At 44.3% G+C, this 26,604-nt stretch overlaps 4 protein-coding genes across 7 annotated transcripts; 1 reads left to right on the plus strand and 3 right to left on the minus strand.

The window, feature by feature from the left end:
• Window positions 1–324: 324 nt before the first annotated feature.
• On the minus strand, window positions 325–5,233 carry slc25a1b (slc25a1 solute carrier family 25 member 1b). Its single transcript, XM_058057792.2, has 9 exons — window positions 4,878–5,233; window positions 3,406–3,513; window positions 3,208–3,307; window positions 2,436–2,574; window positions 2,239–2,323; window positions 1,979–2,083; window positions 1,749–1,864; window positions 1,605–1,678; window positions 325–475 (listed from the first exon to the last, which is right to left on the minus strand). The coding sequence occupies exons 1-9, from the start codon at window positions 4,987–4,989 to the stop codon at window positions 361–363; spliced, it is 954 nt and encodes a 317-aa protein (XP_057913775.1). The 5' UTR covers window positions 4,990–5,233; the 3' UTR covers window positions 325–360.
• Window positions 5,234–5,598: 365 nt separating this feature from the next.
• On the plus strand, window positions 5,599–8,802 carry LOC131107605 (non-selective voltage-gated ion channel VDAC2). Of its 2 annotated transcripts, XM_058057795.2 has the most exons (9): window positions 5,599–5,757; window positions 6,294–6,364; window positions 6,482–6,531; window positions 6,989–7,141; window positions 7,217–7,269; window positions 7,358–7,579; window positions 7,900–8,050; window positions 8,125–8,182; window positions 8,302–8,802. In XM_058057795.2, exons 2-9 carry the CDS (start codon window positions 6,298–6,300, stop codon window positions 8,391–8,393), a joined length of 846 nt encoding a protein of 281 aa, XP_057913778.1. In that variant the 5' UTR covers window positions 5,599–5,757; window positions 6,294–6,297; the 3' UTR covers window positions 8,394–8,802. The 2 variants fall into 2 exon arrangements, with proteins under 2 accessions (XP_057913778.1, XP_057913779.1); XM_058057796.2 differs by lacking the exons at window positions 5,599–5,757; window positions 6,294–6,364; window positions 6,482–6,531 and adding an exon at window positions 6,730–6,754.
• On the minus strand, window positions 7,665–16,750 carry tor4aa (torsin family 4, member Aa). 3 transcript variants are annotated; one of them, XR_013630338.1, is made up of 4 exons: window positions 15,626–16,749; window positions 10,481–10,897; window positions 8,224–10,339; window positions 7,665–8,118 (listed from the first exon to the last, which is right to left on the minus strand). XR_013630338.1 is itself a non-coding variant. In XM_058057386.2 (3 exons), the coding sequence occupies exons 2-3, from the start codon at window positions 10,895–10,897 to the stop codon at window positions 9,497–9,499; spliced, it is 1,260 nt and encodes a 419-aa protein (XP_057913369.2). In that variant the 5' UTR covers window positions 15,716–16,750; the 3' UTR covers window positions 7,665–9,496. The 3 variants fall into 3 exon arrangements, 2 of the variants coding, with proteins under 2 accessions (XP_057913369.2, XP_057913368.2); XM_058057386.2 differs by having other exon boundaries at window positions 7,665–10,339; window positions 15,716–16,750; XM_058057385.2 differs by having other exon boundaries at window positions 7,665–10,339.
• A 1,289-nt stretch (window positions 16,751–18,039) lies between these two features.
• On the minus strand, window positions 18,040–25,861 carry brap (BRCA1 associated protein). The gene is made up of 12 exons (XM_058057384.2): window positions 25,481–25,861; window positions 25,185–25,346; window positions 24,842–25,010; window positions 24,587–24,776; window positions 22,710–22,972; window positions 22,523–22,598; window positions 22,325–22,463; window positions 22,147–22,256; window positions 21,984–22,073; window positions 21,803–21,906; window positions 20,034–20,173; window positions 18,040–18,936 (listed from the first exon to the last, which is right to left on the minus strand). Exons 1-12 carry the CDS (start codon window positions 25,557–25,559, stop codon window positions 18,710–18,712), a joined length of 1,749 nt encoding a protein of 582 aa, XP_057913367.2. The 5' UTR covers window positions 25,560–25,861; the 3' UTR covers window positions 18,040–18,709.
• Window positions 25,862–26,604: the final 743 nt, after the last annotated feature.

Below are 26,604 nucleotides of genomic sequence, written 5' to 3' on the forward strand. Positions count from 1 at the left end.
AATAACCCACTAAAAACATACGTAGGCACTTTTTAGAACTTGTCTTAGCTTAGCATATTTCAGCATGTCAGCATAAAATAGGTAGCATAAAAACAATACGTCGGAGTACCATGGCAAGGTATCCTTAAGGTAAAAGTGAAGTCATGATAATTGTATAACGGATCGGTAGAAGACTGTAAAACATTTGGTCCTCATCTTCAAGTATTTTGTTGTCAAGATTGAATGAGTTATTGTTGCAGAACACATTAAGGAGAGTGCTTCCCTTCCTCTCACGTGAGCCCGCTATCATGGAGAATATAGTGCTTCTGCTTGATGGAGCTGAAATAAAATCAAAAGCCATCCAGTCTGGGACAGCCAATTTCAGTCCGTCTTCCAGACCATGTTGAGGACCTTGACCACTTCCTCGTAGATGATGAAGACGATGGCCACATCCATGCACACCCGACCCAGACGGGGCACAGTGCCTTTGTAGAACCTGGATGACACAAAAGCAGGGGGTCTAATTTGCACAACTGGCCAAGAACTATTTATATATAATTATAATGGACTCTGTAGGGGAGAAGAATAACACAGTGGGAGATGAAAATAACAACAAATATATTTAGAATTTTCTTCTGTCGCCTCTTTTTGTTGCTTTCAAGCAGGACTGAGCCGCCTGTGAGCTCTTGGAGAGGGGGGAGGGACCCACAAATGCACCCGCTGGTCATTGAGAAGAGCAGTATATTTGTAAAGCATAGAAAACATGTTTACTACCTTTTAAATACACATTTTAACATTATTAGAGACCTCTTAACACAAGTAACACCCCTATAGTCACCCTTACACTTCTAAAATTCCAATAAAGTAGACATATCAATTCATTTTCTATGACGCTTATCCTCACAAGGCGGGGGTTGTGGCGTGGGGTGGGGTGGGGCGGGGGTGCTAGAGTCTATCCCAGCTGTCTTCGGGCGACAGGCAGGGTACACCCTGGACTGGTCACATGTAGACAAATTCACACTCACATTCATACCTATGGACAATTTAGAGTCAACATGCGAACCACTCGTCCAGCATGCGGCCTAAAGTAGACATTCATTCATTCATTTTCTACCGCTAAGTGTCGTGGGGCGTGCTGGAGCCTATCCCAGCTGTCTTTGGGCGAGAGGCGGGGTATACCCTGGACTGGTGGCCAGCCAATCACAGGGCACATATAGACAAACAACCATTCACACTCACATTCATTCACAAGCAATGTTTACTTTCTGCTCTGTATTGTACTTCCCGCAGTGGCCAATGTCTCACCAAGGCATCATTGCTAGTGACATGTACAATACTGCGTATCATGTGCATATGAGTTGTGTTTACATGTGTCGCTACACAAACGGTCCCATTATAATGTGTTTACGAATTAAATTAATGTATGGAAAAGCATACAAACTTTTTGTATTTTCATGGTAAAGGTCATTACAATAAACAAAGAGAAGACAGGTGGTTCTAAGGTGGTACCCTGAGGTTTCCCACCGTACTCATCAGGCTTTGGAAACATGTTTGTCAACTTCGAAATAGAAAGTAGTTTGATGCAAGTCAAATAATGCAAAAACGTAATAACGTAGTGTTCTTACGCCATTGGTCCCTCGTGCTTCATGATCTTGACGGCGCAGTCCAGTGTGCTTTTGTACTTGTGTGCTTCCAGACCCTGTCGCGCCACATGAAGGTGTTGATTACATCACTATCCATATTTCGGATATTTCAAGTGATAAACTGACCTGCATTCTAGTTTTGATGACGTCCAGCGGAGTGTTCCCAAACACGCTGGTAGCGCCGGCCACCGCACCAAACAGCCCCGTCACCAAAGGGTTAATGGCTTTGTTGGGGTCGTCACCTTGGTGCACAAAGGTCACGCTTTCAGATCAACTCTACTCTACGCTCCCGTAATATTAGGCCCTGCTGAGATCCGCTACGAAAGCTCCAATACCGCACATAATCGCACGGTTACCTTTGTACCAGTTCCTGAGCGAGGTCATCACGTAAAAGCGGATGGCCTGATTGGATCCTTGCTTCAACACGGTGGCCGTCAGACCCTGGTAGGTTCCTCTGAGTCCTGCACACATTGTCCATCTTCTTCAGTATTTCATCTCTCACACACTTATAGACCTTCAGTAGGAGCGGAGGACTGTTAGGACCAGCTGACCCTCACAGAAATATTTACGATTATGCAGTAGATCTTGGTACTCTGCATCCATCTTTGTTCCGTACCTTCAGATCTGATGATCTCCCGCACGCCATGGAAGAAACCTCTGTACTTGGGGTTTGCTGACGTCTGATCATGGATGAATTTGACCTAAAAAATAACATGCGTGCGTCCAAAAACCGGCAGAGCAAAGACAAAGAAGATAGAAGATATACACGCGATGGTGGTGTTGGTGAAAGGCCACCGCCACCTCACTTCTGACCTTGACCGTCTCCATGGGACACACGACCACCACCGCCTCGGCCACGCCGGCGCCGAGGCCACACAGGAATCCACGCTTGCTGTCAAGTTTCCCGCTCTCGTCGCGCATCTTATTGCTCAGGAACTCAAACACTCCAAATCTGTTTTTAAAAGAAGGAAAAAAAGAGAAAATGTTTGATGAAAAAAGTGTTTAGTTTTTACTTTACATTTTTACTTTAAAAAAATCTAAATATATCAACATTTTTCTTAAATAATCTTTTGTAATTTTGACTTTATTCGCATAATATTACAACTATTTCCCCAACCTACATTTCAATAAATTACAACTTTATTTTGTTTGTGATTTAATAATTCAACCTCCTAATATTACAAGTTTATCCTTATAAAATGTAGAGTTTTTTTCTCGTTAGAATATGAATTTATGAATATGAATTTAGTTAAAAAAAAAAAAAAACACAGCCAGGGGCTACAAATGGTAACACTCGAAAATACGCAGTGCACTTGAACGCCTTATCAATGCTTAATAGATGGAAGAAAGGAGGCGGATACAGAGTTGTTCATGGCCTTGTGTGCGTTCTATGAGCACATAACCCTGCAAAAAATGCATATTTTTGGAGAGAAAAGCACATTTTGGTGGGTTTTCCCACAATAAAAACATTTGGATAAATACATTAATCAAATTAAGAGAATTTAGATCCACCATAATGTCCAACTTTACCATAAAAGTAGATATTTGTCCTTGTTTTGACACTGTTGGCTCTTGGTTCATGTACCTGACGGCCGCTTTGGGAATGGAGCCGTAGAGCAGCGAGCTGAGTCCTCGATAAAGACCTCTCACGCCATGACTGTTGACCGTCTGCTTCACGCAGTCGCCTGAGGAACCGGCACAAAGCAAGCAAAAGCTTCAGATGAGGAAACATCGACATAAAGATGCTTTTAGGATTAAAAAAAACAACCAAAAACCAGCTGACCGATGCCTTTGTACTTGGGGGGGTTGGCCTTCTCATCCAGCTGCAGTTGTGTTTTCACATACTCGGTAGGGAAGGTGATGCAGATCTCGATGCCGCCTGCGATCCCGCCTGGAACATCACAAACACAACAAACACTTGAGGAGGAGAGGAAAGATCTGTCAAGCCGCTTGATAGCTGAAAAGTCATAACATTTAAAAGAAAACCAAAACCAAACATTAGATAATGAGTCAGTAGATAAACGAGGTGTTTTTTTGTTTTTTTTTTACATTTTTGTATAAGTAGACATCGACCTATGAACTCCCTCGGCTCACATAGTACCACCTTAAACCCCTCCCCTTCGGTTCAACAGCGAACAAGCTTCCCTGCAGCTGATTGGCTCAGCAGATGGCAGCATGGTGGCCTGAAGACACGCCCCCTGGTCCCATTCCAGCTGGGTAGTGGGAGGGTGTGGGTGCGGGTCTTTCACAGTGAACATGTCAAGTTTTCGTTAAAGTTCAACTTAAAACAAGATGATGACGTCGGTGTGTTAATGTAATATACTATTATTATTATTATTATTATTATTATTATTATTATTACATGACGTATGTCCATGCTGAGACAGTCAACACGTTTGATGACACTCGTTCATGCAAGCTGAAGACAAGACGCTCGTGCACGCGTCAATCCCATAATTCCACTCACTACACTTGAGATTTGGAGAGAGAGAAAACACACCTGAGCATCAGTGACCTGCATCCCGGTCCACACCACACACAGCTGAGAAGACACAAGAGGCATTTTACCACGTCCCACGTGGACGTTTGACACACGTGACAATTGTTCTACTATGTCATGTTCAATAGATGCCGCTGTATTCCGCGCGCATGCGCACACACCTGCTGCTTGTCAAACATTTGCAGCGTGAGTTAGGGGCCTCTAAGCACACAGTGCAAAGGTCACGGACTTGAAACGAGTATGAACTTTTGGACTGTTTGTGCGCGTGTGACGCCATAATGGCATTGTAGTAATAATTCTACGCGTGTACAACATGATCATTCATAAACAGGACATGAGCAAGGTACAGCTTGAACATAGAAATATCAAAAACAATACGTGCTAATGCTTGTGGCTGTGTTACAAGGTGTAAGAAGACCGTACAAATTGCCTCCTTCGCGGATGGAGCTCATTGGCAGTCAGCGCCATCTAGCGGACTGGAGGCGAACGAACCTTTGTTTTTTTAAAGTTCAATAGCAATTTAATGATATGCTGGACATCGACATTGGTGACACACATGCAAGATGATTAATGCGAGGCACGTCTTTATATAAAAAATATTTAACTGACTGAGCTAGTCTACATAAATATTAACGTCTGTTTCTCTTTGCATGGAACGTTTGATGACTTGCGTTCAAGTTTGTTTTGGTGAACTTTTAGAGCGCCATACAAAAAGTCTGGCAGTCGGAGGTTAACCTGCACATAAGATGTCTTACCTGCCAGGATGGCCTTGCCGGGGTGCGTCAGTTTGACTTTGCCTGCAGGGGCGGCTGCCGCCAGGCTGTGCGTCCTGTGGAACGGGTTGACGAAGCTCGAGTTTGCTGACATGACTGCGGTTCCCCCCGGCCTCGATGCTGTGCTCAGTACGCAGGGGTTGGATGAAGCTTCATGCGGTCCTGCAGCTTTGTGCACCAGGCGAGGTCCAAACTGTGACGTCCGCTCCTGACCATTGGACTCGTATCGCTCTCGTTGTGGACTTTTGACAGTCAAAAGTTGGCTCGGCAGAGGTTTCAGTCTGATAACGTCGAGTGGAGTACTTGCGGGTCGGGGCGTGGCGTGGCGTGGCGTGGCACCGCCCCACACTATTCCTCGCCCCTTTGAAAACGTTGACACAAATATTTAAGGAAGACCAGCTCAGCAACCTGTACAGTAGTTTATTTTACAAAAAATACTGTACAGGTTGCAATTATATATAACAATTATACTTATAGTAAACTTGTGCAAAGCTTACTTTGCGTACATATCAAAGTATTAATTACATACCTTGGGTTTACAATTACATGCAATTGTGTAGCTGAATACGGTTAATAATAATACAAAAAAGTGAATTCGGCTAACAAGCTCTCAATCGGCCTTGACTTCCTGTGCAGTACTTCCGGAAACGTTGGCCAGACTTGTGACGACTTTGGGAGGGTTCATCTCTTGACGTACAGTTACTCTCCGCTCTTGCTGCACAGGCCAGTGGCGCATGCGCACTGAGTCTCCTTGGTTGTGTCCTGCCTGCTCGGTGACAGCGCTAAAATAAACTAGCTGTCAATCCTCTCAGCAGCATCACGCTAACATCACTGCAGACCCCGCAGACGCTGCTTCGCATCGGTGAGAAGCTTTAACGTCTTCCTAGGCACAAACACATCTGCTGTTTTGCATTCATTAATAACGTTAACGTCACTTTGATAGCATGTCCGTCCAAGGTTGCCCCCCCCGGTGAGCTAGCATGTCGAGGGTTTTAGCTAACATTATATAATGATGGTTAGCCTTGCATGCATTGTTTAATCCCGGCTTTTATCGTCTTCTCCTCACCACAAAGAGCATATTTACCCGCCTGCCGGATGTGGATAATTGTAAAATAACGTACGCTACCGTGATAGGTTGTTAGTGTAGCCCAGCTGTCACCCCCACACATACCTTTGTCCCTTTGTGTCCTTTGTCCACAACTAAAGATGCTGCATCAAGCATTTGTTCAAAGTAGACAATGCTTTTGGCTTAACGTGGAATCCGTTATACTTACAGGAAACCACATATCTTTAATCAAAGTACACCATAGACTCCTTTGATTATTTGCAGTATTTGGATACAAGCTGGATTTGTACTTCCGGTGTAAGAAGTCTAACGGTTTTGTTGGTGTTGTCCAGCATCATGGCTGTCCCCCCCTCATACGCAGACCTAGGCAAAGCTGCCAAGGACATTTTCAGCAAAGGCTACGGTGAGTCAATCATTCAGTCAGGTTGACGTAGCGTGACGAACAGGAAGCAGAACTCAGAAAGAAGCTACTTTCATGTTAAAGATTATCCCACTATTCATCTGACCCCCTCCCTTCCAGGCTTTGGACTGGTGAAGCTGGACCTGAAGACCAAATCACAGAGTGGAGTGGTGAGCATCTTCTTCTTGGCTTAGCTTCATCTTTTCTAACAAGTGACTCCGCCCACCTGCTAAACAACCAATCAAGGAGTCAATGACCTCCTGCTGTCAGTCAGCGATTCCGAGGCATGAATGTCTGAGGGTGTCTGTCTCTCTGTCCCCCGCCCTTTAATGCCCCCTTTTTGACCTTCCTTGACCTCCGTGCTGCCGCGGACATCTGGCGCTGGTGTAGATGGTAAGACGAGTGTGAGGCCGCCATCATCGCCACATCACCGCCTGCTCGTTTGTTTTCGCCTTTATTTTCACTTGTACTTGTCCTCGTCGCATCGCCGTCATTTTCTGTTGTCTTCATGCTTCAAGCGTCTTTTTCGACATAATATTCCGGCATTATGTTTCATGTATTTGTGTTGTTTTCATGTATTTTTCTGATAGTCGTCACATTTAAAGTGTGTTGTGTGTGCGTGTGCAGGAGTTCAACACGTCAGGCTCGAGCAACACGGACACAGGCAAGGCGTCGGGCAGCCTGGAGACTAAATACAAGATGAAGGAGTTGGGTTTGAGCGTTAACCAGAAATGGAACACGGACAACACGCTGGCTACCGAAGTCACGCTGGAGGACCAGGTGTGTGTGTGTGTGTGTGTGTGTGTGCACGCGAGCCGGCTGATAAAAGTGTTGACTCGGTTTCTTCACCAACAGCTGACTCAAGGACTGAAGGTGGCCTTGGACACATCCTTTGTTCCGAACACGGGGTGAGCTTGCACGTTAGCTTGTTGACACGTGATAGCGCCTTCTCTCACACACACACACACGCGGTAACGCCATCGTGCCTTCTTTCAGCAAGAAGAGCGGCAAGCTGAAGACGGGCTACAAGCGTGACTACGTCAACCTGGGCTGCGACGTGGACTTCGAGGGCCCCATCATCCACGCCGCCGCTGTGCTGGGCTACGAAGGCTGGCTGGCGGGATACCAGATGGCGTTTGACACCGCCAAGTCCAAACTGGCCCAGAACAACTTTGCGCTGGGGTACAAGGCAGGGGACTTCCAGCTGCACACCAATGTGTGAGTCCTCCAAGCGCACGACACTGTAGAAACCCCACCCCCAAATTCCACACGGTAATAAATGGAGGAAGTAACCATTCTCCATCCACCAACCGACACAACGTATTGAGTGTGGCGCCCCTTCCAAAAAGCGGTAGAGCTGGTACTCACTTGGCCAATCAGACTGCAGCGTTTCCAACAGGACTACAATCCATTCGTGGCAATGGCCGCATTGCGTCAAGTAATGATGCGTTTGTCAAACATGAAACAAAACCCCAACGACGCCCTGGTAAATGCATGGACCAGTCCATCAACCCTGATTGTTGTGGTTTGCATCTCAGCAACGACGGCACCGAGTTCGGCGGCTCCATCTACCAGAAGGTGAACAATCAGCTGGAGACGGCCGTCACTCTGGCGTGGACGGCCGGCAGCAACAACACTCGCTTCGGCATCGCCGCAAAGTACAAAGTGGACTCCGAGACGTCTCTGTCTGTAAGTGGCCGGTCCGTAGCACTTCCAGATACTGTCCTCCACGTCCTCATGGCACCTCGTGTCTCATCCTGCAGGCCAAAGTCAACAACGCCAGTCTGATCGGCGTGGGCTACACTCAGAGCCTCCGACCAGGTGGGTCCATCCGTACGGGAATTAGAGTGACGAGTTCTCACCTTAGTCACGCTTGGGCTCCATCGCCATGTGATGGTGATTAGCGTAGCATGTCGCTAAGACGTCCCGTGTCATCCCAGGTGTCAAGGTTACGCTGTCGGCGCTGATCGACGGCAAGAACTTCAACGCCGGCGGTCACAAAGTGGGGATGGGCTTTGAGCTGGAGGCGTGAAGAAGACGAGAAGAAGAAGAAGACACAAACCACCACCATCATCACCATCATCATGTAGCTCCTCCCCCACCTCACGCGAGCACGTTGACGGCGACATTCTAGCGTGTTCTGAACACTCCGAGCTGTGTGTGTGTTTTTAAGTTTCAATGTTGAGGGTTGCCGTGACGACCAAAGGTAGGACATTCAAAAGAGAGCGCGTCGTGTCGCCGGGGTGGAATCTTCCAGTTCGACTCTTTGCTTTTCTACACGATTCTTTTCATCCGAAACATCTCCTGGTTGTCCTCCTTACAGCTCTCCTCTTTTTGTGTCCATCACTGCACTCCTTTCTTTCTCATGTAGACTCATCACCTCATTTTACATTGTCAACTAGGAACATTCGAAGATTAAATATTTAAATTAAAGCCGAAAAGCTTGTCTTTCTTCCTGAAAATGCAAGTCTGAATCCTACATTTGTTGACAAATTAGTTGGGGATGGGGTCGTCCGATAATTCACGAGCCCCGTTTGTGCTGGCTCGCCATTAAACATGTCCATCCGCTATCGCTTTTAGTGTTTAGCGTTTCAGCCGTTCATTCGCCCTGAAACTGTATTTTTTTTTAAGACGGCTCCCAGAGTGAGAGAGTCTGAAAAGGATGTCATGTGACCAGAAGTGAGCTTCACCTTATTGCGTCGTGTGTCAGACAAAAGGTGGCGTGCTGTGTTGTGTTACGCTTTTCAGCCAATCATCTCTTCCTGTCTGGATGCAACTACTGTATTTATTCATCCGGCACAGTGTGGATGCCAAAAAGTACAATTCCCAGGAATGTTTCCGTGTGGACAGGCCTTGAATGTGGAAATGGAGTAATTATAAAACGATGCAAAATATATCCATATATAGTAATGCACTGCTAGCCTGTTAGTGTCGATTAGGTGGATCAGTCTGATTTAGGGAAAAGCGGTGCTGGTTTGCTTCTACATGATTGGAAGCATGAGGACTCCATGACTTCTAGTCCAGGTCTCGGAGCTAGGACCTTCTTTAGAAAAAGAACCGGCAGGTGGTGTGGAGGAGCGTCCCGGTCCCCCACGTTTTTGCCAGCATCGAGTTTGAGTTTGATCTTGTTGACCTTCACAGCAGGTTGACCTTGGCCACCACCTGCTTGCATCCAGTCACGGAATATTCCCGCCCCCCCGCGGTGGGATAGTACTCCACCTCGCTGGCCAGCCTCTCCACGTGCGTGCGGTCGGGGTAGAATCCCTCCTGGGTCATCTCTTCCAGGAAGCACTGCATCACATGACTTTTCTCCAAGAGGCCCATAGACAAGATGTCCGCCTGCGTCCACAGAGCGTGAAGCTCCTCCAGAGACTTCCGTAAGACGGGGGTCAGCGCTCTGAGCGGGTTGCCGTTACAACAGGAAGTGGCGGTGGAGATGTTGTGCAGGACATGCTTGGTGATGTGCTGATGGCCCAGGTTGCTGAGGAAGACGTAGACGGCGTTGAGGAACTGGTTGGACTGCTTGGATGCCACCAGGTTGTGGAGAACATCCAGGAGGTCCCCTTGCATGTGCTCCACTTCGTCAAACACCAACAGCGGGATCTTCTCCTGCTCCTCCGCTTGCTCCACCATGGCTGAGATGAGGGCGTGGAGGTCTCGGGCGCACTGCGGGGCGTTGGCGTCCTGGGGGCAGTGGTGCAGCACGTAGTACTGCAGGACCAGAGGCTCCCCCACCACTGAGCGGAAGTGTCCCGCCAGGAGACGCCCCAGGTGGCTCTTGCCCACCCCGCTGGGTCCGTGCAAAGAAAGAACCAGCGGCTTGTTGTGAACATACGTGGACAGGTAGTCGTTGAGCTGGGACAGCAGATCCTCCAACGCCCCCTGCTGGCCAAACACCTCCCTCCTCAGGGTCTTCTCCAGACCCTCCAGGTCGTATCGCAGTACGTGGTCGTCCAGGTTCTCGATGGCGTTGTAAACCTGACAAGCAACACGTTAATGTTTAAGCGTCAGTTAATCTCAGAGCGTCTTAATATCATCAGCGTGTGTCAGGAAGGCATCCAATCAGATTGCTTAGATACTTGCTATGATATGCTGTGATGAGTGTGTTGCAGTGCCCACCTGGAAGAAGACGATGGCGCTGAGCAGGCAGAGACAACACTCGGCGGGACTGTACTCCCGACGGGGCGCTCGGTGGTGTCGTCGCCTCCTCTCGGGGTACAACACCCTCCTCTTCCTCTTCTTCTTCTTGCGCTGACACACGGGTGAGGACAGCGGTGGCGCAGCGGTCGTGGTGTCAAAGGTGAAGATTTTGGGGCTGGCGCGGGTCGGGGCCCCCGTCAGGCTGCTCATCACCATCGCCATCTCCTGGCGCCGCTTCTTTAAGGTCTCGTACTTCTGCTTGATGCGGATGACGGCGTGCAGCGTGGACGACAATTTGGTCATGCTGGGGGGCGTGGCCTTCATCTCTTCCTCCTCCGTCTCTTCCTCCTCCTCCTCTGTGTGGGAGGATGACGAGCTGCTGTACTGGTCGCTCATCTGTAGAGGAGAGGCGGACATGTTGTTTATTTATGTCAACAACATAGTAGATTCCTATTCATTATAATCACTTATAACATAAACAATGACATATTATATACTAGTACAGCATGAAAAGGGCCCATAGTGCACTCATGAGCTGGGTCATGTGACAATGAGGACGTTGCGTAATCATCAGCTCATGTAACTTATTTCCTCTGAGGGGGCAGAACATCTGTGAGGCCAGATCAGCATGCTCTCGTCTCTCATTGGTCGACTCCAGCCTCGTCCCGTCACAGACAGGAATGCTGTCAATCATAATTTCATTATGGCTCTCAGTGACCCGAGGCCAAGTTAAACACTTCAAAAAATACACACGGCCTCTTCACTTCCGACATTACCACATCGACTTCCTCACACACACACACAAAGTTGACATTTGAAGACTTTGCAAAGGCAGCACACAAAATATTATTTCATTTTAATTAATTAATTTTTAATTTAAATTAATTTTTAATTGTAATTAATTTAATTTCATTATTATTTAACATTTTATTTGATTAATATCATCAGCGGTATTACCGGAATAAAGTCAAAATATTAGGTGATCAATGAGAAAAAAGTCAATTTTACAAGAATTAGTTTGTAAAATGAGTAGCATGAAGTTGAAATATTAAAGATATTTTTTTGACAGTATTTAAAAGTAAATAAAGCTGTCATTTTCGGAAAATTAGGCTGGAAAACCTAATGCTACAAGAATGAAGTGAAAATATTATGGGGAGAAAATTGACAAGAAGAACATAAAAACACTCGTAATTTTATGAGAATAAAGTCAAAATATTACAAGAAACAAGTTGGATTAGAATGAAAAGTCAAAATGACTTATACATAAATAGAAGCATAGAACACTTGTCTGCTAACAATTGAAGTGTTTAATATTTTGGAGGGAAGTGCAGACTTGGCTGTCGGAAAACGAAAACATGTCTTTCCTGCTTGATAAGCTTTCCCATCAGACTAGAATGAGAACACTGTCAACGCCGCACGGAGTACACACCAGACGCTGTGACTCCACATCCATACAGAACCAAGACCAAGACATGAGACCGTAGGCCTAGTCCACATGTAGCAGGGTATTTGTAAAACAGCACTTTATGGCAAAAATGGTGTCCACACAACCTCCAATTATGCTAATAACATGATAACATGCTAAAAACATGCTAATAACAGTGATACCGCCTGTTAGAAGGAGAATGCCTTGGACGTGTTTCCAACACAGCTCTCAGAGGGCATCCATGTTGTTTTCTGATGTAAACACTCCCAGCCACCCCAGTTGGTAAGCCCCACGAGAGGAGACACCCCAGCCCCCAAACGAGAACAGCCCCCAGCGCAGAGAGCCCCCCCACTGAGGAAACACTGGCTATATGGGATAAAAAAATATAAAAACATAAAATAAGAATATAGAAAGTATATATAGAAATAATGACATAAAAAAATAAAATATATAAGAACATTAATAAAAACTAAAATAAGCATGTGTAAAAATATAAAGACATTTGGTTAAGATCCAAAAGAAAAGATGTAGGGTATAAAATAACCATTAGATAAAAGTCCAATTCAAAGGTTAGAAAAAGAGTATACTAAGAGCACGAGTTCAAAGCCAAATTAAATGGTGGGTCTTGAGCCTATTTTTAAAAATCTCAACCGTGTGTTTGTGTTTTAACTCTGGGAATACATCGGAGGACCTGAGGGTCCGCGAGGGTTCATAGCTTAAAAGCAATTGAGAAAGATAAGAAGGCCCACAACCCCTAAGACATTTAAAAACTATTAAGAGAACCTTAACATCCATCCTGAAACATACAGGGAGCCAATGCAGTGATTTTAGAACCGGTGTTCTAATATGCGCCTGCCTTCTGGTCCTCGTCAGCACACGGAAGCAGCTGAGTTCTGTAAAAGTTGTAGACTAGTGATGTTTCTTTTAGGAAGGAGGGCAGGGCATTGCATAATACAGTAAAGTCTCGTTATATTGATATTCTCGGGAGTCGGAAAAAATACCGATATAACCGGACTATCCATATATCCGATCCTGTGCCGAACTGCATTAAAAGTGGGCAATAATGCACTCGACATTGTTCTAAATCAATCTTTGCTTAAGGATTTCAATACCAAAAAAGAACACGGCAAACGGCTGCTTCCAGTCAACTTTATTTTTCACACTTCCACCACCAGAGCACAGCACACACACCGATTCCCGCACTTCCTGGTTCACAGGTCATGCTCAACTCGCTCCACATAGCTGGCCAAACACATGCCTGCAACAGAAGAACCAACTGCGTTCGTGGTTTCTCTCGTGTGTATAGAATCTATACACACGAGAGAAACCACGAACGCCAGCATGTACATATGAAAAACAGTGATTATTGCAAGCGATAAAAAGATATCTGAATACAACACAATTAAATACATGTATTTGTACGCTTGTGTCTTCGTTGGAATAGGTGTGTATGCTATGTCAGTTGGTTCTTCTGTTGCAGGCATGTGTTTGGCCAGCTATGTGGGGCGGGTTGAGCATGACCTGTGAACCAGGAAGTGCGGGAATCGGTGTGTGTGCTGCAGTATGAAAAAAGTATGAGGAAAAGTATGAGAAAATGACATTCCACTTTGACACCGAGACCAGAAAAAATGAGAAGCTGAAGCCCAAATTATGAGAATGAAAACAGTGCATGAGACCTTCAAGCCAGCGTACGTACATGAAACACAATGACTACAATTCATGCAACCTGATTGTCACCCCTCATACGCAGTATCAGATTCCAGTCGACTACACACACGGAGCGTGGGAAGCCGAGGAGAAAGTCAAGAGACATGAAAAACGCTGCATGAGAACCGTCTTTCTGTCTTGTTGGCTCAGTGTGGAAGAGCCATGGTGCTTTCAGGGCAGAGGACCTGCCTTACAGCAGTTAGTCCCACCCAGCAGCGCACGTCTATGGAGTTATACCTCTATCTCTCTCTCTCTCTCTCTCTATATATATATATATATATATATATATATATATATATATATATATATAATGTTATATTCAGGCAGCCACATAAATGTGCACTAATCCCTGTTGTGTGTGTTGTGGAATCGTACTGGCAAAGTCCCAAACATCCACTGGTGGCTGACGATAGACAGGTTGGTGACCCCCCACTCCTGTTCTATTGTAATGGATGAACCAAAAAGCCTGAATTTCACAGGAATATGACTCCAAATTTTTACTAGAAAAGAGTCTAACTATGACAAAAAGTTGAGATTTTACAAGAATGAATGTCGCAATTTCAGAAGAATTAAATTGAAAAAAAAAATTTATTTTGCAAGAATAAAAATGACAATTTCAGAAGTATTGGTAATTTTACACAAAAAAAAGTCAGACAACAATAATAAAAGTTGTGCTATTAGAAGAATGGAAAACATTCCAACCATTACCAAAAAATTTTGCAAGAATAAAAGTTTGAACTTCAGAAAATTAGAAGTCATAGTTTTACTTTAAAAATGTTTGACTATAATAAAAAAGTTGTGATTTTACAAGAATAAAAGTCTGACTATTATGAGAAAAAAGTTGTGATATTACAATAATAGAAGTCTGAATTTCAGAAGAATAAAAAATTCATAAATTTACTAGAAACAAAAATAAATTGGGATTTAGCAATCATTTTTAGAAGTCACAATTTTACTATTACATTACTATACTACAATTACTGTTGCAACAACACATCATCAGTAGGGTAAAACTAACCTGTCTCACGACGGTCTATTTTATGAAAAAGTTGTGATATTACAAGAACAAAAGTCTGAATTTCTGAAGAATAAAAAAAATTCATAATTTTATGAGACAAAAAGTCCAACTATTACAAGAAATAAGTTGGTATTTTACAAGAATACAACTTTGAATTTCAATTTTACTAGAAAAAACTTTTCTACTAGAAAAAACTACTATTACTTCATTTTCTATATCGCTTATCCTCACAAGGGTTGTGGGGGGTGCTGGAGCCTATCCCAGCTGTCTTCGGGCAAGAGGCAGGGTACACTCTGGACTGGTGGCCAGCCAATCACAGGGCACATATAGACAAACAACCATTCACACTCACATTCATACCTATGGACAATTTGGAGTGGCCAATTAACCTAGCATGTTTTTGGAATGTGGGAGGAAACCGGAGTACCCGGAGTACCCCCACTCATGCAAGTCAAAAGTTGGGTTTTTAGAAGAATAAAAGTAAACTTTTAGTAGAAAAGTAGTCAAAGTAAGAAGTTGTGATTTTAGGGGACTAAAATTGAGACAAAAAGTGTGAAAATGACAGTTCAGCCAAGACTCCTGCGCACGTGTTACCGTTACCTGGGGCGCAGCTTACTCGCTTCCTGCCAGGAAGAGGGCGGGACATATACAGCAATTCTTGCAACACATTCTAAGTGAGCACCCACTCTGCAACCATATAACCGCTGCAAACAATCTCCTTACATTTACCACTGACACGACTAAATAAGATATTTGAGAAGTTGAAGTTTAAAACAAAGTCCCCACTCGGGGCTGAGAAGCACGGCTGCATGAGACGCTGAGAAAGATGAGAAAAACATGAAGCAATAAAGAATTCAAACACCAGCTCTCCAGTTCCCGCCTCGCAAGCACAGACCTGACGAGGCGGCCGCATTCCAAACATTTCACAGTTCTTCCCGTGGGTGAGCCACGAAAGGTAAAAGAAACATCTCACCTTCTAGCGTGACAAGAAGACGCAGAGGAAGGAAGCGGTGATCTGCAGCCGACGAGGAAGGTGCATGAGAAGACAACAAGAGCGTCTCACCGCTGCCGTGTCAACGTGCGTGGCGTTGTGCTCATTGTGTGCTGCACCTCCGGCTGGGCTTCACTGTCTGAGGCTCCTCCTCCTCCATGACATCACGCCAGCTCCACTTCCCTTTTCTTCTCCTCTGCTGGGAAAAACATTCACACAATGAAAGATCATCAGGGCTTCACAGACACGCGTTCACGGGGTCAACTCCTCATTCTCATTCATGGAAATAGGATGAAGAGGATCATTTGCATGTTGGACTGCTGGCCACAGTGTACACAAAATGCTAAGCTATCATCTGAGCTAATTATAGTGTACCATCTCATTAATACTCAATTGGCAATGCCTGGATTGTATTATTATTATTATTATTACTAGCCATCGCACAGATGTTGCGTACAGCACCCTCTTGTGGTTGATCAACTGAACTGGACTTAAATATGCCGAAGGAGCCATGTACTGAAAATGGCCCCCGTCCCACACTTTGGACACCCCCTGCTGTAACTTGTTTTGGAAGTCACTGAGAAATCAAGAAATGCTTACCCATGACAAGAAGCGTCCATGGAGAAACTCATCCTTTGGTGTTCTTCCTTGAGAAGAGCCCACTTCCTGTTTGGACCCGCTGAGGATCCACAGTTTACAAAAACGGGTCCTTAAAGTCTTGTTTTGGCCTCATGCAGCCCAGGAGCGGCTTTGTGCACCGCAGAGGACACCCAAGACGAAGACGTTCCTGTTTTTTTGTTTTATATTAGCGCTTTATAGACATGATATAACACAACTCTAGTCACCTTTATACTCTGATTCTTTCTTTACAACACATGGCTAAACATTTGTTCTGTAATGACACGAGACGGCCAATGGCCAGCAAGCTAACGAGTAAGCGAGCTAACTAGCTAACCAGTTAGAGTCCCAATTTCATTCATTTCTAGTGCTTATCCTCACCAGGGTTGTGTGGGTGCTGGAGGCTATCCCAGCTGTCTTCAGGCGAGAGGTGGGGTACACCCTGGATTGCTGGCCAGCCAATCACAAACAAGTGGAACAAGGGTGGAATCAAACTCGGGTCTCCTAGCTGTGAGGCCTGCGTGCTAACCACACGACCACTGTGCAGTCGACTCCCAATTTGTTTCTTCTAAACTTAAGTAAAAAATGTACCACTTCCACACTGAGGAGAACCTTTTTTCCCCCCACTCTATCATGTTGAACATGCCACAGCTGACTTCATGCAGTGTTAAGGTAATGTTATGTAAGCTAATGTTTTGTCACTACTGCCACCTAGAGACCACAATAATACATATCATGATAATAAAATATTAATAATGAAAAGTTTCATTTAAAAACTGCACTGTGTTCAGTTGTGTTGTCATATTAATAACTAATATTAACATTAATGATATTAATATTATATTAACATTATATTGTATTATTATATTAATATTAACTACTTTTAATATTAATAAATAATAACTAATATTTAAATGCGTTTGATGTGCCCTGTGATTGGCTGGCGACCCTCGTGAGGATAAGCGGTAGAAAATGAATGAATGAATGAATAAATGCGTTTGATACTGTTGAAGTGTAACAAACATGCAAAAAAAAAACAAAGTCGGAAGGGGTAAACACTTTTTCACACCACTGTATATGAGAAACAAAACAAAAACAAAGTTGCACATTTAGGAATATTTGGTTGGGAAAAATGTATGATTTTAGGAGAATAGTCATAAGAGGCCAAGAAAAAGTGGTTGTTTTAGGAGAATAAAGTCGGTATAGATTCTTCCAAAGATAAGAAAATAACTTACAATGATACAAATAACGTAAAGAAGCCGAGTTGATGACGAGATGCTGTCAAATGCTGTCATTGTGAGAAGGAACGTTCGTGTGGGGAAGTATTTACTCAACGGACCTCCCGACATAAACAGGTTCAAATGACGATAAACTCCGGCAAAAGTTGCCCAAATCTCATCTAATAGAACGAGAATAGAAGCTAGCACGGGTTAGCTTAGTTTAGCACGCTAAGTGGTTCTATGTGAGGGCGACTAGGGCTCGATGAGTATATTTTCACCACCTTGTGTTTTCATTCTTTAACGTAAGGAACGTTTTACGATGTCCAATATGAAGACGTGCAGTGAAAAAGTGAAAAAAAATACGAGCATTCATCACAAGCATTACAGTTGGTTGACGATTTAGTAGCCATGTTAGCTAGTTTTTTACCAATAAATAAATGTGCTTAGATGGTGATATTTGCTAAGGTCCATATCGGCCAAACCAAGTTGGGACAAAGTTATATTATTAGAAAAAAGTGTGAATACAGGAATTAATGTTATTTTTATTGAAATAAAAAGTGCAAAAAAGTGTGACTGAAGGAGGAAAAAGTTCATCCTGATAACGGGCGTCATCACAAAGCTGAGATGCAGGCTGTGCTGCCTGGAAATATTTGATATATACAGTAACTTCCTAGCATATCCACAATGCCCATCCTTTGATTTTTCAGTATACAACCCCTGATCTAGACCTTCTGTTGAAGGCTTCTGGGGCAATGCCCCAACTTCAAAAGTAATGCCACCAGTGGGCATTCGAGACCAGCTGGTCCCGTTGGAGAGAAATTTAGTTGGGGGGGGGGGGGGGTCGGAAGGGCACCTTCCCTTCAAAATCAAAAAGGTTACCTTGTTTGTTGAGAAGGTTTCCCCTTTCATCGAAAAGGTTTCTTCAGTTCTTAACACTAGGTGTGAAGCCCCCTATTTATGTCCCTAGTTGCTGTTGTGGTTATGGCCTAGTGCCTGGTGAACAACCGTACAAAACTAACCACTAAATGTTATTGGAGGGTACTGTTCTGGGTCATGATCGAGTCGTGGTTGGCGGATGGGAGAAGGGGGAGGAGTCTAAATAATGAGTTGTGACAAATAATTTATTTACAGCAACGGACGTTACATGGCGTACGTACCGACTGTGCCTTAAGTGACACGTTTCTGTTCTTGTCAAGTCTTTAACTTCAACACTGAAACAAGAGGCCACCTACTTCCTCTTTCTGCCCCGCCCCCTCCTGCCCCTGATGGAGGCGCCGGCGCCATCGGCGCTTGCGTCATCCGGCGGGTCGGCGGCGGCGATGTTGATGTGACCTTCCTGGATTTCACTGCGGGCATCAGGCGGAAGGTGCTGGATGTGCTGCTGCGTCTCCAGATAGAACATGACGTCACGCAACTGCTCCTGAAGCTCGCCGATGGTCTCGTCTTTGTGCTCTCCTGCACCAAAATGTCACGTGACGACATGTTCAGGAGTGGACACTTCATTAGGGACACCCCAGCACCCTTATGAAACATTCTGCTTTGCCAAAGAGGCTGACTTTTCACCGAATGACACAACCTGGTGGTGCATGGGCCAAGTACTGTAATGGTAATTATCGCATTTTGGTGCAGATCCAGATAAAAGGTGCGCCGTGAGGTTTTTATTTTGTCTTTACCATCCAACTAAATTTATATTAGCTTACAACCCGCAAGTTATGCAGGGGAACTTCCATTTGTAGAAGAGTATGCGTATGCTTCCCAGCATGCTTTGCATGTTGTACATGAGCATAAAATACTATTGTTTTTAGCATGTTTTGCATCACAGTAAGAACAATGTCTCCTCACTCACCATCCATCCATCTTCTATACTGATTATCCTCACTAGGGTCACAGGGGTATACCAGAGCCTATCCCAGCTGACTTTGGGCGAGAGGCGAGGTACGGCCTGGACCCGCAATTATGCATATTTAAGCTAATTCTACATATCAGTAGCCTAATTTACGCATAGAAAATGTCTATATGAATGAAAATACAAATATATCATTTAAAAGACTGGGAGGACGAGGGGGGGGTGCTCTTCTTAACCACTTTCAGGTATGGTGGTGTCGAATTCTCCAATGGTTTCTATAGGTGTCAGTAACATTAAGTTGATAGTTATTGTATGTTTTATTTATTGTTATGGCTTATCTTCTATCATTTTGTGTATAGCTGACTATAGGGGTGTTATTTAATGTTTACAGGGCTCTAATCATGTCAAAAACTGTATTTGAAAAGTGTCATGAATTTACTGTCTAATTATGGTGATTATAAACACAAAAGGGTGGGGGGGGTGGGGGTGGGGCGCCCATTGTGGTTCCATTTCAACTTCATCGCTTCAAGATTTACCTCGTAATTTCACATTATGTAATTCTTAGTGATAAATTACCGGTAGTTACATTGGTGCCAAATGGACCGTAAATATGAATAAACAATAATTAACTATAAACAATGTATGCTGTAGATATTATATGTATAATATGCAAAGATGTTATGAAATGCGTTAGTGACCATCTCACCATTTTCTTTGGCTCTGCGCTCCTCATCAGCGAGTCGGGTCTGAAGCTGCACCTGATTGGCTCTCAGGCAGCGGTTCATTTCCTGCTCCTCCTTCAGCTCCTGACCGAGCTTCAGCACTCGACTGTTCAGCTGTGTGCACCTCGGGAACGTGACAACAACAAGAAGAATACGCTCAACATTTCTTCCAACTTTTGATCGATCGCCCTGTCGTCCTGCCAAGTCAGCAGTGCTAATTAAAAATGGCAGCCGGCACACACACACCTTAAGCGTGTCAGTCAGCAGCTTGTAATAACTACCTCTTCTGAAAAATGTTCATGAGCAGACTTCAGAGAAATGAGCTGATCAGGTCTTAACTTGCGGTTGGTGTGTGGGTGTAAGGTTGGTATGTGATCACCGATTGCTTGTTATTATCAGCCTCCATGCCAAAATAACGTACTTTAGACTACTAAACACAATTGCTGCTTAAGCAACATTTTTCCTCAAACCTTTGCAATGACAGGAACCCATCGCCACTTCATGCCTCCACTATCACGGCTTCACTATCATGCCTTTTCAAAACTATATTCATACATGATGCTGTTTAATGGTCGAATACGACTGATAATTACTAAGTGACCAATATAGTACACTGTATACTAAAGGTGTGGGAAATGATCTATATTAATTGATACTTTGATGCGTGCGATGCGAGTGCATCGGCTCATTCACTGGGTATGGATGCAATTGACGGGTGAAATCTAGATTCATCGCAATGCGTTTGTGGGTATCGGTAAAATCTGATACAAGCTACAATCAGTAACTGTTACATTTGTTCACTTCCTGCTTTCCTAATATAATTTAAATTTATTTATTTACTTTTTAATTTAATTTTTTAAATTTTATTTAATTTATTTATTTTTTATCACGTACCAAAGTAGGAGGTGATATGAGCATCCAATGACATAATGGGTACCATAGTAACCATCAATATAGTGATATATATAGCACATCATGACTGGTTCAAGACTCTTCATCCTTGTATTTAGCAAACATCAACTGCTTGTATTGTTTCTTGAATTGGCTCATCGTTGTGCATTGTTTGAGGTCCTTACTCAATCCATTCCATAGTTTGATTCCACATACTGAAATGCTATGGCTAGCATAACGTAGTCCTAGCATAGAAGTGTTTCAAATGTAGTTCTTCCCTGAGATCATATTTTTCCTCTCTTGTAGAGAAGTTTTGGATGACATTTTTAGGTAATTTGTTATTTTTAGCTTTATGCATTATTTTAGCTGTTTGGAGATGAACTATATCAGCAAGTTTAAGTATTTTTTATTTTAGAAATAAGGAGTTGGAATGTTCTCTATAGGCGGCATTATGAATTATCCTTACTGACCTTTTTTGTAGGACATTTAGCGAGTGAAGATAGCTTTTATAGTTATTACCCCATATTTCCACACAATAAGTAAGTTATGGTAGAACCAGAGAGCAATAAAGGGAGATCATTAAACGCGATGCAAACAATGTTCAAACCGCGATGTAACCAGGGTCGACTGTATTCCATTTGGGACAGGAGATGGCCGACATGTCATTTGTTTGGAAGGCACCCCCTGCTGAACCGGAGCGGAACAGCGCTCATCTGAGCAGTTTGTTAGCGGAATCACACAAACATTGATCATGTTCGACAAAACTTTGTTGTAGATGTAGTTGAGTTTTTTCAGACATGTTTCTTCATTTCTTTGACAATGACATATGAATGATAATGAAAGAGAGTCTTTTTCCACCTACTTTTTCTCCACGCTCTGTTTGTCTTTGCTGATCTCTCCAAGTCGGCGTTCCAGGTTGTCGCAGCGCTCCAAGGTCTCCTTAAACTTGGCCTTCATGTTGCTGATCTGTCACACACACACACACACCTCAGTGACTACATGAGTGAGAAACCAACACTTGACAACGACGACTTGCCGAGCACCTCCTCGGCCGTCTCCTTCTCCAGGTGGACAATCTTGTTCTCCCAGTAGATGCGCTGCGACTCCAGCTGGCTGGTCAGCAGGTATGAGTACTGAGGACGCACAGGAGGAAACCCGTTAGCGGTGTGGCGTCACAAGAGGCAAGTGAGCAACACACGAGCTTACTTCCAGTTGTAGGGCGTCAATCTTCTCAGCCTGGCAGGTGTCGCCCTCGCACTCGTACTGAACCATCTTGCCGTCCGTCTTGCTCGCCACCAGCCGGTGCACGTAGTTGTCTGGCGGCACATGCTAACATTAGCCGCTAAACGTGGCTCACTACAAGTCCAAAGAAGACGCACTGTACCTCCGGCGTAGTCCCACACGCGGTGGTTGGTGAGCTGCATGGCGTAGGTGTGCTGTGTCTCCTCAAAGTGTTTGTACGCGTGGCGGCTCACATAGCGCCCGCAGCCGATGTGGCCGCAGATCAGACAGATCCAAAGGTTCTGAGTGCGAGCGAAATGTTGGTTAAATCGACGCGAGGAGTGAGATGTCCACGCCTTACCTCCTGCACGCCGCACTCAAAGCACTTGTTCTCCTCCACGGGCTCTGGAGTCTGACAGTAGCGACACACAGGGCACCTGCCGTTAAAAAGACATGTTAATTCCTTCACTCAGATGAAATACAAATAAAAACACAAATAAATACAAATGTATAAGAAACACGCCGTTATCTGAAGCTGCAAGACTCACGAGGCATCCTCCCAGCGCTGCAGACACTGACTGTGGAAGCTGTGGTTGCACAGCGTAGTCAGGACGCCGTTGACCGACTCGTCCATTCTCTCCAGACACACGGTGCACTTGGGGAGCTCCGTCAGCTCCATCACTGGCAAACTGGCGCCCTCCTCGGACTTGATGACCTCAGCTCGCTCAACGTACACAAGCTGACACACGGCCTCCTCGATGGAGTTGAACTGGCGGCCATTGCACGTCGTGTAGAAGCTGTCTGCGTCCGCCTGAACACAACAAACACAGATGTACGTCACATGGAGAAACACATTTATGTACTTATGGCATAGAAAACCCATTTACAACCTTATTAGAGCCCTCAAGACATGAAACATCCGTATAGTCACCTTCACACTCCTATTAACCCAATATAGTAGGCAGAACAGAAAATATATTTGGTAATGGTAACGGTTTTATTTCATTTGTACATGCATCAGATTACAATTGAATGCATCCCATAATCAGTTCACAGTTCCACATGTCCAAAAGGAGTAGGAAGAAGCAAAGCTTATTAAATCCTACCCCTCCATCTGGTACTTTTACAATCAGTAACTGTTACATTTGTTCACTTCCTGCTTTCCTAATATAATTTAAGTTGGTTTTTTTTTTTTTTACTCTATTTTTGTTGTTGTTTTTTAGTATTTTTTTGTCACGTACCAAAGTACAAGGTGATTTAAGCCATAAATAAGACTCCTACTAGTGTGTGTTACAGTAAATGTGTTCCGCTGGCGAGGAAGTGACATCACAGGTTCAGAGTTGAATTTTTGAGATACTTCAAACTTTCCATAAAAGCCTGTTACTGTGATCCGGTCTGGTGCATGTGTGTCTCATGTAACATTACAGTGACATTACTGACACCTAGCGACCAGGGTAGAATACTACATGTCAGCACAACATCTTCGAATTAGTAATAGCCTAATGTTTGCATTTTGTATGCTTGAAAATGCTAATTAGGTAAAACATTTGTCACATTTGCTAAAGTATGCATATTTTTGACTAATGATAGGGTGTATTATATAATAAAAAAAGCAATATATTTTTGAAAAACTGTGATGAGGCTAAATGGCATTACTGTACATCACTCACATTCCTGCAAATATATCTACTTCTACTGCAGCTGCACAGCATATATTCTCAAGTTACAATATTGTAGATGTGAAACTTGTACTTCAGAGTAGGGATCGACCGATATGGCTTTTTTTCGGCCGATGCCGATACTGATTTTTTCCCCCCATCACCCTAAGCCGATTTTGCTTGGGCTGACATTTGTGGCCGATACTGCTTTTACTCCCTCAATTTATATGAAAAATGACAATGGTAACAAATATTCCAGGTCTCAAGTTGAAACAAATATTGATTGAAATGTAAACACTGAACACAGTAGAATTCAGCTTTCTTAAAACACACATTTAAACGGCATTATCAATTTTAAAAGGAGTAAATATTCAACCATATGCAAAACATTTCTGTCGTAGTTTAAGTTTTATCTAGCATCGATGTGATGACTGCCAATCCGCAGTGTGACGTGCATAGCTGCCCGGTGGATGCCGATGTATGCCTGATATATCGGTTCGATCCTTACATGAGAGTACAATAGATCGCAATGATTGCCGAAATACCTGGCAACACAAGTGTGTAGCAAGGTAAAAGTGACAATAATGGCTGTGTATTGACTCATTTTACTGAATAGTAAATCCGTCCTGCTATAAAAGCTGTGTACTGTCTACTCTACGTTATCTCAGGTTTGAGATGTGTGTATTCCATGTGTATTCCTGCTAGCAGTCAGACAAACATGGGCTGTCCCTGGCGGAGGTAACAAAGCGCTGTGAGGTGACTCTGACCTGCGTGCTGAACTTGATGAGCACCATGTACTGGTTAGGGGTGGAGTCTCGAATGATCTTCATGTGCTCCATGACGTCGTTGAAGGGCGCCATGAGCTTCATGAGGTCGTGGCTGGTCATGGTGGCCGGCACAGTCAGGATGCACACCATGGCGCTGCGGCGAACGTCCTCTGTCAACGACGTCATTTTGCTAGAAGAAGATGATGATGTTGAAGGTGGAGAAAACGCGGGCAGGGGGTTAAAGGTGGTCCTCACTTGGTTTTGTAGAGGTGCATGATTCCGTGGACAACCTCCACAGAGGGGTTCCCGCTGAAGAAGGAGATCTGCTCTGGCAGCTGTTTGGAGGGAGAGTCGGGGGCCATCGCGGCGCTGCCCTCCGTGTCCGCATCACTCCTTTTGTGCTCCGTAGAACCTCCACCTTTGTCTACATCAACACACAGCATTAGGAAGACACTGGAATTCTCTCACTGGTACATTCTGCCAGATGTTTGAACTGTTGACTGTCAGCTCGTCTCTGATTGGCTAGTTTGCTTAACTTCTCATAAGCACATGTCACTCTTATGTAAGAGAACATTACTGAAGATGTAAGCCTCCTTACCCGGGCTGGGCTCAAAGGTCTCAATGACCATGTCGCCCATGGCTCTGCTTCCCATGTGTTGGTGCAACACTGCACTTCTCTCCAGCTCCGTCTTTCCCCTTAGAGCCAGCCTGGCCAGACCCAAGCCCTTGTCCTGCAGCTGCTCCTCTGACATGCCCTCCACTGGAAACGATAAGTGACATTCATCAGAAACAGCGACAGACGATACGACAGCTGATGGTTCTTCGTCACTGCTACTTAGCTAGCCGGCTAACAACATTGTTAAATCAACGATATAATAGCTCCAATTAACTCACCAGCAGAGTACTGGAAGCCTTGCGGGGATGGAGACTGATCAGCTATTTCCAGACGGATGACGACCAGAGACACACTCATGTGTCTTTCTTGAGGAAATGTCGACTTTTACACAAAACCAAAACAAGCCCAGTGACGGCTAGCTAGCTAACTAGTTAGCCGACAAACGCGAGTGCAACCACAACGGACCGCGAAAGGATGTTAGATCACACTGACGCCAGACATAAGCCTGGCACTATATCCACACATAAATATAAATATTACATATTTGTCTTTAAATGTGATACTCGAGAACTGAAAGAAACTCCAGGAAACCTCTGAAGCTGTTTACACTTTTTCTTAATCGCTGACGACTGCTGGGAATCTCTCGCCCCCTCGTGGACTGGACAAGGAACAGCAGCAAACGTGCTCCAACCACAACAAGTCAGAAGTCAAGACTCACATTTACCGTTTTATTTTTTTAAAAAAGCTTTGACATTCCAGTGTTTCTGTTTTCCCATTTTCTAACAAAAGATGATGATGAGATGACACTCCAGATTGTCAATCATAGCACTTAAACCCCATCAACACTTTGCAGCCATTCAGATGAACAGATATACTTCCAGTATATTTCATTGTATTCATTGAATAAAACAGCTCTTTCACCATAAAACTAGATTTATCTCATTTCATCAAACTTCAGGGTGCTGCCACGATACATTTTTTTGGGGTGGGGTTGGGGGGTGTCAAACTCCATTCAAATTCTTTGTTGGACATTGTTCTGTGGAGAGATAAGGTCAATGTAGTGTAACAGCTGGTTGTGTTCTACACGTCCATCTTACAGGTCAATATGCTGACTTGTGTCAGGAGTTTGGATTGACTGATTCGGAGGTGAGAGCAAATGATGGAACGCAAACACAGCACAGCTCTAACAGAATCTACTACAGCAACCTTCACACACACACACCCTCGGAACGGCAGCGTCCTGCATTATTTACAATTAGGTCCAAAGTATGCTTGTGTGAGACAGGAAGTGTGGACACTGCACAGATGATGGGAGGGCATAAACCTCAGTGCCATCAGGGCCCACCCATAGACTACACACACACGCACGCACACACACAAGCAGTTCATGTTAAAAAAATGC

The sequence above is a fragment of the Doryrhamphus excisus genome, linkage group LG19, assembly GCF_037039965.1.
Source record: "Doryrhamphus excisus strain RoL-2023G ecotype Guam linkage group LG19, RoL_Dexc_Guam_v1.1, whole genome shotgun sequence".
NCBI lineage: Eukaryota > Metazoa > Chordata > Actinopteri > Syngnathiformes > Syngnathidae > Doryrhamphus > Doryrhamphus excisus.